At 34.6% G+C, this 13,700-nt stretch overlaps 1 protein-coding gene across 50 annotated transcripts in view; it reads right to left on the bottom strand.

The window, feature by feature from the left end:
* RFX3 (regulatory factor X3) overlaps positions 1-13,700 on the bottom strand; it is a 308,560-nt gene that overhangs the window by 106,002 nt on the left and 188,858 nt on the right. For all 50 annotated transcript variants that reach the window (XM_016960369.4, XM_063787175.1, XM_054657801.2 and 47 more), the window contains 1 exon segment: positions 5,856-6,114. In XM_016960369.4, the coding sequence (XP_016815858.1) occupies positions 5,856-6,114 (259 nt within the window).

The following is a 13,700-nucleotide window of genomic DNA, read 5'->3' as shown; positions in this document are numbered from 1 at the left end:
AATAATCCAATATTATTTCAACATTTTTTCCTCTGGTAAGATAGATGGGCAATTCAGCTCCTTCTAATATAATCATTTCCCTTAAATATAAGGGAGTTCTTCGTGTGCTAATATGAAACAAAAAGTCTCCAAGACATATTGTTAGGTGAAAAAAAGCAAGATGCGGCATTTTTCTTACCATTTGTGTAAAAAAAAAAAAAAAAGAGAGGGAGTGAAAAAATATATATTCTGCTTGAATATGCTGCTAGAATATTGTTAGAATAATACTTAAAAAACTTGGTGGCAGGGAGTGGTGGCTCATGCCTGTAATCCCAGCACTTTGGGAGGCTGAGGCGGGCAGATCACCTGAGGTCAGGAGTTTGAGACCAGAGTGGCAAACATGGTGAAACACCGTCTCTACTAAAAATACAAACAATTAGCCAAGCATGGTGGCGGACACCTGTAATCCCAGCTACAAGGAAGGCTGAGGTGGGAGAATCGCTTGAACACGGGAGGTGGAGGTTGCAGTGAGCCGAGATCACGCCACTGCACTCCAGCCTGGGTGGCAGAGCGAGACTCCATCTCAAAAAAAATCAAAAATCAATAAATAAAAAAATAAGAGAGAACTTGGTAATACTGGTTGCCTCTAAGGATGAGAATTGGGAAACGGGTGAGAGAGACTCATGTACTTTCTTATATCTTTTGAATGTGCAACTTAAGAATGTATAAGTAATTCATACAAATAAATTAAAATTTTAAAATCAAACACATGGCCATTGGTAACGTAGCAGCAAAAGAATAAGAAGGTAAAATTATTTTGAAGAGCTAAACATATTTATACTCTTAGAAAAAGCATTCCCTTACACCAAATTCATAAACATGCCAAGCCAAGAAAAAATAAATAAAAGCACTCATAATTCTTAAATGAATTCTTAACTTTCTATTAATTATATAAACTAGGCCAAACTTTTACTTATATAGCAGCAGATGGACTTTCAAATTTTCCTCCAAATAATTAAATAAATTATAATATTTTACATTAATCAAAAGAGGTGGAAATATGAACAATATTAATTTCAAGATATTTTTCTTGTGCCTCTTGGGTGGGATCTAATTTTAGCAACAGCCCATTTAAATGTATATACATAAAGGTGTAAAAATTAACTTTCATATCACGGTCTCAAAAATGATTAATGTAATCTTAAGTATTAAGAAGAATTTTTAAAACTCCATACATAATCATCTAATTATAAGAATAAAATATTATTTTATGTAAGAGTGAGTAAATAAGGCTTTTTAAAGCAAGTTGGTAACTATTGCATACTCTGGTATAAGATAAATTATGTTGTGATGAGCACCAAAAAAAAATCACTAACTACATTCACAAATTTTTAATCTTCAAGTGAAAAGTATGTTCAGGTTCCAAAACTCTAAAATTCTATAAATGATGTGATTATATAGAAAAATAATAATGAAAATACATTAGAATTTCAAATGAATAAAAGCAGAGGGAAATATTATGTTGATATAGTTAGAAGACAGATGTATAATGAGTTCAGAATTATGACTGTAGCCAATTCTTCTACCTTAATGTCCATGTGCTACTGAAATATTAACAATAAACAGATCCCTAACATATTCAGGTCGCAACTTAGCTGAACCCATAATCCAGTGATGATTCAATAAAAATGTTATAAAATCTTTCTGAAAATTGCTATTTAATATTATCCGCAGGAAATGCCTTTTAAATGTATGTGTATGTATTTATATAAGTAAAAGCATAGATGTATATATCTATATACATATATATAATTATACACACATGGACCATATAAAAGGAAACAGTAAATCAAAGGAGAAATAGTATTTTGACTAAATTTGAGTATTAGTAGTTGATATAATATATTCATCATATAAAATTTCATTTGTTACCAAATTAACAAATGCTGACTTTATAAACTTTTAAGTTCAGGGGTATTTGTGCAGGATGGGCAGGTTTGTTACATAAGTAAATGTGTGGCTTGGGGATTTATTGTACCAATTATTTCATCACCTAGGTATTAAGCCTATTGTTCATTATTTTCCCTGATCCTCTCCCTCCTGCCACCCTCTACCCTCCTCTAAAGCCCAGTGTGTGCTGTTCCCCTCTATGTGTCCATGTATTCTCATCATTTAGCTTCCACTTACAAGTGAGAACATGCAGTATTTGGTTTTCTGTTCCTGCATTAGTTTGCTAAGGAAAATGGCCTCCAGCACCATCCATGTTCCTGCAAAGGAGATGATCTCGTTCTTTGTTACGGGTGCATAGTATTCCATGGTGTATATGTACCATATTTTCTTTATCCAGTCTATCACTGGCAATTATCATGTCAAGGCAACTATTCTAAGGACTGGAGCAGAAAACTTTGCCATAGGAACTGGGTAACAGTGTTTGCTTTGTGCTGTTTCCAAGTACCCAAACAAAGCTAGTTTTACATCAACTGAATTAATTGACTATGCATTACACTTACTGATAGCCCCCTAAGGAGTGACCCAACGGACTATTTCTCAGTCAAGAATTTCGGCCACAGTATATGCTACTATTGCACAGTAGGCTGCATCAGTCATTCTATAGGTTATATGTCGAACACTAAAGAACAGTTAGAAAAACTGAACTTATATGGTACAGATAGGCTCAATGTTTGGAAAGAAATGGCTTGAGTCTTGACCAACAAATCTTTAAAGATTGTGTTCATATACAATCTTTTCTATGATTCTACAGTAAAAGAAAAATATACATAAACTCAATTGAATCCCATTTAATGGCATGGCATCTCCTAAAAAAAAAAGTCTTGATTTTTAGGAGTGAAAACAATCAAAAATCTATGGTTAGCATTTCTAACATTTGGCAAGAGGCACATGATATGAAATCTTAAATAGGTTTCACAGCACTTCAACTTTGTTAATTTTACTACAGTAACAGATGTGAAACTGTAAACTGAGAATCACAACCTCACTGTGAGTCAAGCAGATCTTCAGTACAATTGAGAAGGGGATTTAAATTAAATATACTTTTCAATAATCAATTCAAGGTAATACAATAAACACTAGCAGAAGTATATTTAGACAAGTACCGCACTATCAATCAATATGGGCTTGGTGAGATCACTTTGTGATTTTTCCATACAAAAGTTACTTTTTTTAAAATTTTTATACTCCTTTTGTTAAAAAGGAAAATTTTCTTATTTAAAAAAACGCGAAACAAAAAAAAATCACCTTAGAATTTTTATCCTTAACAAAACAACCTCAAATATGAATATTTTTAGTATAAAATTAATATGTACAACCGATATTATAAATTGGTGTTTTGTAACAGTTTTCAACTATTCCCAGTTTTTATAATTCAGTTATCTGTTTAATTTACCAGTTAGTATAATAAAAATCACACATCAAATTTGTATAATGGATAACTTAAGGAATAATGCCACCTTTCATGCATACATACCCACATAGAAAGTGTATCCCTTATCAAAAAAAAAATAGAAGAAGAATCATCCAACTATAGATGTTAGCAATGCAACTGTATTTACATGAGCTGGATTAAACAATTTGGTTAATTTAGTGAGAGAGCAAGTAAATTTAGTAAAGCCACATCCAGTTGATGAGGATGTTAAACAGGTATCAGAATCAGCATGAAGGCAAGTAGGAATACCTAGAAGAGGTGAGGTAGGAACGGAATGGGGTTTCGAAGGATGGTAGGTTAGGATAAGACAGGGTGGATGAAATGAAAGTGGGAAAGGTAAATTTTGCCCCGTTTTTCAGTTTTCCTAAGGCCTTGATAAGTGGTATTTTCCTTTCACTGAAAATAATTTTCTAGGTGGCCTATAGGAGGAGTGCTATATACTACTGCCACCATTTTCTATCTCTTTTCTTCTTATGTTGAAGCTATAGTTACTTTTACATTTAGAATATTTTATAATTCCTTTGTAAATCTAGTGGTGCTAAAGCTAGGAGGAAACTAGGAAATCATTTAGTCTAACTAACCCCTTATTTTATTGATAGGGGAACTGAGATCCAGAAAAGCTATGGTTTATTAGTAGCAATCCCCTTGTAATCTACATAAATATACTGATGTGACTAAAAGGTTTAAAATACTGTATTTAATATTATTAAAAGGAAGAGACAACAAATACACATAAGAAATGCTTCAAAATTACAAAGAAAAAAATTACAAAAAGGAACTCTCCGCTCAGAACAGCTAGTCATCTGTTCTGATGTTAGTAACAAATAGCGAATTAAAATAAAGAGTTTTTAAAAAATAAATTAGGGAAAAGGCACTGAACGATGAAAGTAGGAACACATGAAATTACTACAAATACACAAAGTACATACAAAGTACTTACCAAGCACATATAATATCCTGGAGAAAATCCATAAAATGAGAAATATAAAGCTTCTCATATTACTATTTTCTCCCCAATTTATTTCTATCTCTATTTCATTGCAAGAACAAACTATATGATGAAATGATAAAATGGGATACATCTCCTTAATTCAAATCCCCAGCACCCTTTTATATGTAATACCTAGAAAATCTATTTCATTGCTGCTTTAGCTATGTGGTTCTAAATGACCATTCTCATATGCTTAGTAGAGGTGAAAAGCAGAAGTTCAGGCTACAAAGTTTGATGATATCAAATTCTGCAAAACTTTCTATGACTATTTCTATTACATCATTTCAGTACGCTAAAATACATTGTGTTGGCTGGGCTCAGTGGCTCACATGCCTGTAATCCCAGCACTTTGGGAGGCTGAGGAGGGTGGGTTACCGAAGGTCAGGAGTTCGAGACCAGCCTGGCCAACATGGTGAAACTCCATCTCTACTAAAAAATACAAAAATTAGCCAGGCATGGTGGCATGTGGCTGTAGTCCCAGCTACTTGGGAGGCTGAGGCAGGAGAATCACTTGAACCCAGAAGGCAGAGGTTGCAGTGAGCTGAGATTGCACTATTCCACTCCAGCCTGGGCCACAGAGTAAGACTTCATCTCAAAAAAAAAAAAAAAAAAAAAAAAAAACACCAAACAATAACCCACTGTGTTAAAATAATCTATTAAATTTTACTTAAATATGTATGCTCCTAAGATACTGTTTGCTCATATCTATGATCAGAGCCAACACAAATATTTTTCATCTGAATCACCTATAGTAATGCTTTCTAAAGTATCTCTCTGGTGGAATGTAACACGAATTTACATATGGCACATGGGTAAACATTTTTAACTTTACTATTTAAATATTGATTTCAATATGTATTAGGAAAAAATTACACACGATTTTCTATTTTAAAAGTGAGTCAACTTGGAAAACATATTAAGTTAATAATAATACAGGTGGCATGAGAATATGGCAAAGCTTACATGTCTAAGGTTTGGGATGCTGGCTTACATAATATAACTTCTATGGGGATGAGCTAGCATAAATATTATTGTTGAAAGATGTGAAAATTCCAAGCTAAATTATATTTTATTCTCTGTATTACTGCCTGGCTTTTATCTCATAAAGTAAGCATAATATGAAAGTGAGTTCTTTCTATATAAATTTAAGATATTTTACTGATGGAAGACAGCTTACTAAAGCCAGCAGTTTAATGAGTAAAACTCACCTTTCTAATTGCCAGTAAAATTAAAAACTCTAATTCACCTGATTAGAGGGCATATGTATCAGTAACATTCTGCATAATACTACATATACTACATTCTGCAAACTCTCAATACTAAAACTATCCAACACATTCTTGCCCCAGTCCCATCTGTGTTGTTCTTTTCCCTCTATCAAAGGAAATGTTCATTAGAGACTATTAAAAGCTAAACTAAACTACTAAAAATTCAAATACTTACTGTCGCTGGGGAGGCCCGAGTTGTGTGTGTCACTGAGTGACCAGAATTCTCCATTGAGTTGCCGATCAGATAGGTTCCTCCAGAGCTGCTGATGAGTTGTCCTCCTGTGACGCCCATCTGAATCCCACCAGTGCCCACCATACTGTGGGATGAGACCACGGTAGTCACCTGGGCGGAACTCCCTTGAGTATCAAAGTAATTCCCTCCAGTATTTTGGCTGTACATCTGTGTCTCTGTGTAAGGATACGTTGTTGTTCGGCTTTAGAAGAAGAAGAAAAAAGAAATTTACTAGCTTATTTATGTCATCTTATTAATTTTTTTCTAGTATGAATGTAATTGAAATATATTGGTTGGCTTAGCCTTTGCAACATGGCAAGTTTCGCATTTTGTACAAAACTTCATTCCCAGAAACAGTTCGATTTACTTTTCAAATTAAGGGTCCACTCATTTAAATAAGTACCTCAACTAGTTTCTGTACTACAGAGATTTTGCCCTCTCCTGGTGCCTATCTCCAGCATATAAATAAGCTCAGGTCTCTTCCCTGCAAGAAATCTTGCTGAACAACTTCAATTGCTTATAAAATGTACTACAAATCCCAGTTTTAGAAAAGCTGGAACCTGGAATAAGTAGGAGTAGTGTGAGTAGTTGACTTAGCTCCTACTTAGCTAATACTCAGACTACTTAACATTCCTGGGTGACATCCAATAAACCTCCATGACTAAAGGAGCTAGCATGGATCTCTTTCTTACTTCCATAAGGATCTTAAGCAAATAGTTTACTCACCCTGGACCCTAAGTCCCTCCCCATATCTCTCTTTCCCTTCACACTTAAGCTCCTCCTTTATAAGATGACTATTCTAACTCTTCATGTCCTCACTTTCCACTTTCTAACAACTACAGTCAAGCTTCTGCCCTTAGCCTTTCATTAGAACTGCTTTTAATAAGGTCACTTGTGACCACAGCTAAATACCAAGCTAAAAGACTCCTGTCAGTCCTTATCTCTTGTGACCTAGCTATAGTATGACACTGTTGGCCACTCCATGTCACCCTTCCCTCCCTTTTCTGTTCTGAGTAAGCTTATTTGATTCATCTATTTTTATTTTCAATTGACTATAACTTCAATTTTAAGAGGATCTTTTTAACTTTTTATTTTAAAATACTAAGTTCTCAAGAAGTTATAATAAATATATATAGAACAGGTTTTAAACATTCAAATACAAAATTGAAATTCCCAGTTCTTTTGCTATTATGTTCAACGCCACCTCCTAAAGCTAGCCATTCCTGAGAGTTTGGTGTATATGTTTTCAGATCTGTCTTATATATATCTTAAGGCCTGGATGTCTTAACCTTTTTTGTCCCTTAGTTTCTATGGCTCTTCTTTTCCACTTTTTGCTTTTTACCATAACCTCTCAAGAGCCTTTTGGAATCTCCAATTTTTCTAGCACATCAAATATTAATATTTTTCTGAGTTTTCCATTTTGAGCTCTTATTTTTATTTAGATCAAAGACCTTTACCACATAAAGTACTGTATTGCCATATGCATGCTCTTAGTAAACAATCTTACATAAGTTGGTATCACTGCCCTCTTTACTTCCTAGTTATACTTTAAGAATATTAAATCTGGGTTTCTAACAGCCACGTGGTCATCACTACTCAGAACTCCCATGAAATATGGGAGGCTGTGTAAAATTTAACGTATGATCAGATTCCTTTCCTCTCTTGTTCTTTCTTCCACACTTCCGCTTCTCAGTAGAGGGCAGCACCACCATCCTCAGCTTTGGAAATTATTGCTTACTCTTCCCTCTGACTGACATGAGTTGCTGAGTCCTGTCAATTTTATCTTCTAAATAATTTTCCAATTCTCTTTCCCATTATCATACACACTACCTTAATTCATAATGTTCTCTATTATACAGGCTGAGAATACCTTATCAACAATGCTTGGGACCACAAGTGTTCTGGATTTTGGATTTTTTCAGATTTTGGAATATTTTCATATATAAAATGAGAGATCTTGGGGATAGGACCCATATCTAAATATGAAATTCAATTATGTTTCATATACACCTTATACACATAGCCTGAAGGTAATTTTATAAAATATTTTAAATAATTTTGTGCATGACACCAAGTTTGTATATATTGAACCATCAGAAAGCAAAGATGTCACTATCTTATGTTGCTGCTCAAAAACTTTCAAATTTTGGAGCATTTCAGATTTTGGATTTTGCATTAGGGATGATCAACCTGTAATTGCCTTCTAATGGATTTTCCCTTCGCTAATCAGTTGCTCTTGCAATCTATCTCCAACTTTGCTGCCAGGAGAATTTTCTGTAACACAAATATAAAAATAAAACCGCTTAAAAACCTTTCCATGATTCTCTCTTGCCTTCAGAAAAAAGTTCAAAACTCTTGTCCACTTTACAAAAATCATCAGGGGGTTGTGCCTACATAATCTCGAGACTTGGTATTAGCCATGTTATCAAATGCTCTCTTCACTCACATCATATTGACCATTTTTCTGGTCCTGCCAAAGTGCCATTTTCTCTTGCCTTTCTGCTTCACTACATAAGGATTCCTCTGCCTGAAAGGCCTTTTCATTCGTTTCCACCTCCCTGCCTTTGTCCTAATCATCCTTAAGCTCTCAACGGAAGCACCTTATCTCAAAATTATTTTCTGCATCCTTTGCCCTCTATGGCCACTCCTCACAGGACTGTTATGTTTGATGTTCTGTACTTTCCCAACATCCTTTGAATTCCTGAAACATAGCTCTCGATGTGTTGTTAATTTCCTCAAGTCTTCCTACTCCCATCAGTACTCTCAACACATAACACAGTTGCTGGTACATAGCTGGCACACTAATCAGTCAGCAAATAAAAATATTTAAAAGTATGGTAGACGTAATAGCCAGTTTCATAAATTTCTGTATCACAAATCTTTTATTTTGCTAAAACATGAGAAATTATGCTAAACTACTCCAAGAGTTTTGATTAATTTAAAACAAGTACTTTTACTCCATTATAAATTATACTTGTAATTTACAATATATATTTTAGTAAAGTAATAAGAGTGTTCTGAAAGTATTCCACACTGGGTAAAGAGCCCTTTCCAGAAAGAGCCACAGCAAATCCAGGTAAAAATTTTAGTCTGGGGTGATGATAGAAACAAATTCATATAAAATGTTTTGTGTTTTTTTTTTTTTTTTTCAGATAGAAAAATGTCACTTAAAATACACGTAGCATTCTTCTCATCACTGCTATATTTCCCAACTGGAAATCTCATTTGTTTCTTTATTTATATGTTTATTTAATAAAATAAAACAGCCATGTTGGTTTCAAATTTAGATAAAATGAGAAATGAGGTCATTTTAATTTTTGTCTACCGAATATGACACTGGCCCCACTTAACTGTGCTTAAAATAGCACAATCTGATGTTGATATTTAAGTATAGTCAAATAAGCTGTACAAATAGATATAGAACAATAAATACTTTGACAGATGCGGGACATGGTGCCCCCTTTCCTTTTCATCATCCAAGCAGGATGATTCAGGATGCCCCCTACTAGTAAGTAGATTTCTCAAATAAAACATAATAATAGCTAAATATAGCTAATATTTACTGACCATTTACTATGCGGCAGACACTATTCTACGTGCTTTTTAGGCATCAGCTCATTAAATTTTCATAAACTCCATGAGGTAGGTGCTGTTATATTAATAATTCCTATTTCGCATACAAGGTGAATAACTGAAGTTTGGATTGGTTGAATTACTTAGTCTAAAGCACAGAGCTGATGAATCATGGATCTGGAATCTAAACTTAATGTATATTCTCAACCATTATGTCAAAAAAAAAGAACATAACTTTCTATATCTGTCAATGATATATGTTAACAACTACTAAGGAATAGCTTAACAAGTGGAATAGGGACCATATGAACTTCCTGTTGCTATTTGAGATTTCCTTACAGCTTACTTTACTGTTTTCTAGCACTACACTATTCTCCATTATTACCCAGAATGAGGCCTGTAGATGATGTACTTGCAATTGTAAAGAAGAAGCCATGGAACAGGCAGGGCCATTTCAGAAGATACTTACCACTTCGGATTGGAATTTTAGATGTTCTATGATCGTGGAAGTTGCTACCTCATCATAAGAAAAACATCCCAAGGGATCACTGCAGCTTTTGGGCCTGCCCTCTTTGTATCATTATACTCAGTAAAGAACAGTAATGCAAATAAATGCATCACAGATATATAAAATCTCTATATAGCCCTCAAAGTCAGTTCATAAGCTAAAAAATGACCAAAGAAGAGGAGAAGGGATAAAGTCACTAAAGAGTGTGCCTAATCCATAAACTATCCCCATCACTCCATCGTGCGACTGTGGAGAAGCCCTGGCTACTCTATAAACACACACTGGGGTAAAGAGTAGCAATTTTTAGGGAGAAAAAGCACAGAATTATATTAAGGAATGAAGTGTGATAAATTGTCTGAATTTGGCTTTGACAAAAATACACTTGCAGTTGGAAATGGGGGAGACTTTCAAACACTGGGTTGAGTAATACAGGCTGATTATAATATCCTTAGCTGGGCCAGGCGTGGTGGTTCATGCCCATAATCCCAGCACTTTGGGAGGCTGAGATGGGTGGATCACCTGAGGTCAGGAGTTCGAGACCAGCCTGGCCAACACGGTGAAATTTGTCTTTACTAAAAAAATACAAAAAATTAGCCAGGCGTGGTGGCACGCACCTGTAATCCCAGCTACTGAAGCTGAGGCAGGAGAATCGCTTGAACCTGGGAGGTGGAGGTTGCAGTGAGCCGAAGTCACACCACTGCACTCCAGCCTGGGCAACAGAGCGAAACTCCATCTCAAAAAATAATAATAATAAAATAATAATAATAATATTCTTAGCCATTGTCCCTTAAAGGTAAGAAGGCAAGCATGAACCCACTTGTTGGAGTCCCTGGAGCCAAAGCCAGAGTCATGCACAAGTAACAGGTAACTCCTAAAGGTTTTTTCCATGTCTAAATACTTTAAGCTCCTGAATAAATACTTAAAAATTTATTTTAAAAAAGAAGCACCAACAGCAAAAATAAACAGTTCTTTTTTAGGTACTAGAAATAGACTCTCTAATTCTGATATCTCAGATCAGCTCATCTTTTATATTGTATACTGAATATATTCTTCATATGAGTTACTGCTTGCACACTATTTTCTCCAGAAATTTCCTAAACATATGTTCAAGAAAACGACTCAATTTTTGGCATATCAGATTGAAAGCAGCTAACTATTTCTGGACTGTACGTTCCTGAAATAGATAAATCCCCAAGCAATTCTGTGCACATTTAAATGATACTGCTGTGTTCATTTTGTTTGTTCTGTATTGATTACCATAGACTAAGGCATGAAAATAATGTCATATTATTTCTATAGCAGAAGAGAAATCTTTCCATTGTTCTGCATATGTATCCAGTAATGAATATGAACACATCGATATGTGTATACTTGCCGAGAGAAGCTTCTTCATAGCTGACTCTATTATAAGGTTCTATGTAAATGTCAGGACTCTGATTCATTGAATTCAGTGATTTAGTGCCATTTGTTTCCCATCATGCCTTAGCATACACCTTGGCTAAGGATGACCCTGAATATTCCCTACTTACTTATTCACTAGGATGATTATGGCAATTTGTCTTAGCTATAACCAATTTTTTTCTGTTTTCTTTATCTTCAGGTGTCTTATCCACAATTCCAGATACTCAGTATCTCTAAATTCTTTATTTTGTATTTTACCAAGATTTTGAATGTCCTCCAACCAATAAGCTTGTCACTATAAAATCAACCAATGGCATGAAAGTGATACATTAAGGAAATAAAATAGCATGTAAATCTCATACCATAAATTGTATTATAAAGATAGAATATAGATATGGTGACCATTATCTCACATGGGTACAACATTTTATTGCTTTTAGGCTACTCTGCATACATTCTTTTAACAAATATTTAATAAGCATCTATTCTAGTACCTAGAATAAAAGGAACAACACAGACATGACCTCTACTGTTACTAGGGCTACGTAACACAAGGAGAAAGTGGGCAAAAATTAGAAAGAAAATAAGATAATTAGAAGTTTTCCTCATTCCTATGAAAGCAAAAAAAAAAAAAAAATACAATATAAAAGTAGAATAAATAAGAGAGAGCATACCAAATAGGATAGTTAAGGAATGTTACCCCTGAAAGCCAGATTTTTTTTTTAGATTGAAACTAAAAGATGAAAAGGAGTCAGCCCTATGGAAAACAAGAAGAATAATATTTTAGGAAGACAGTACAAAAACTCATAACATAGCACACAACACAGGAAAGATCCTGATATTTAGAAGGAAATTAGAAGTCTGAAGTATTTTAGATATAACAAATGAGAAAGCTGTTAGAAAGAAATGAGGTTAAGGAAGGTAAAAACTAAACATGCATGCAGGGTAAACAATTTTCTTAACTGCAGGCCATGATCCAGTAGTGGGCCATGAAATTAATTTTAATAGGTCACAAAAGCATTTAAAAAAGAGACTAGACTAGACTAGAAAACATCAGTGCTTATTACACTTAATGAGAATAAGAATCATTTCTAGAAATTTTGTTTTTATCATAAGAGAATATACACATAAATGGTTTGTCTGTGAATGCCTGGGTATGTATGTGTGTACTTACCAGAGTATGAAATGTATGCCTAACTTTCTCACGGTGGATGATAGTTTTAAAAGCTTAAAAGCCACTGTTACAGACTATTGTAAGAAGTTTGGATTCTGATTTGGGCTGGGATACTGGTAAAGGCCTTATGGGTAGGAGGAGGTAGGGCAATGTTCTAGCCAGAGAGACAACCTACAAAGTCCTGAGGCCAGAGAGGTAAAAATACACCATGAGAAAACGGAGTTGCAATCAGGGCCCATGACTGAGATGGGCCATGTAAGATGATTCTGGAACCTGTGAATTAGATACAATAATAAGAGGTGATCTTATTGGAAGCTTGCTCAGTGTAGTGAGGGCATTATATGTCTGATTGAACGAGATTGAGGAAATAACTAAAGGCAGCCAGAATGAGCAGCTTTTTAATATCTTAGAAAAGTTTGAGAGCACAAGAGGTGCATTTGGAAACCAGGGACAAATATTTTTAAGAGACAGGGATATATTATCTTCCTTAATCTACATGAAGTTAATCCTACAGGTTAGAAGTTGTTACCCCACTTTTATAGAGGGGAAAGTAAGATGTGAGGAGGTAAGAACACTTGCTCTGAGGATGACACTGAGAGTGAAATGATGAAGGAAGACTGGAACTCTGGTCTGCGTATGTCCCAGTCCGGTGCTCTTTCTGTTATGCTACCTCTGTTTGAAATGTGTACACACTGCCAAGTAAATTGGATTTAAAGAGGAATGGCAAATTAAAATTTTCTTAGAAAACTTGCTATATGATTGAGGAAATTAGGCATATGTTTTGGAGCAGGATAAAAACTGGCCCTACACTTTTTCGTTTTTGTTTTTATTTCTAAGGACTTGGAGGAGAAAGTAATATTTGGTTTTTGGAGAAATCTAGTAAAGATTTTATTTCTTGCTGTAGAATTTTCTTGTTTTTTCAGAAAATTTCCCACGAATCCACACACTCCTTACCAAAATTAATTGACCAGGAAAACTATTTCAGTCAATATTCAAACAAACAGTAAGAAGATGGTTGTACGCTCTTTTCTTCTCATTATTTAATTACTTTTTAAATCACTTTGAAGCCCAGTGGTGCGCAGACTCTTTTCAAATTAAATTTATATATTAACCTCAAAGGGTCAAATGGGTA

The sequence above is a fragment of the Pan troglodytes genome, chromosome 11 (genome assembly GCF_028858775.2).
Source record: "Pan troglodytes isolate AG18354 chromosome 11, NHGRI_mPanTro3-v2.0_pri, whole genome shotgun sequence".
NCBI classification, from domain to species: domain Eukaryota; kingdom Metazoa; phylum Chordata; class Mammalia; order Primates; family Hominidae; genus Pan; species Pan troglodytes.
The sequence above is the reverse complement of the archived record's forward strand: the minus strand, read 5'-3'. Positions and strand labels throughout refer to the sequence as shown.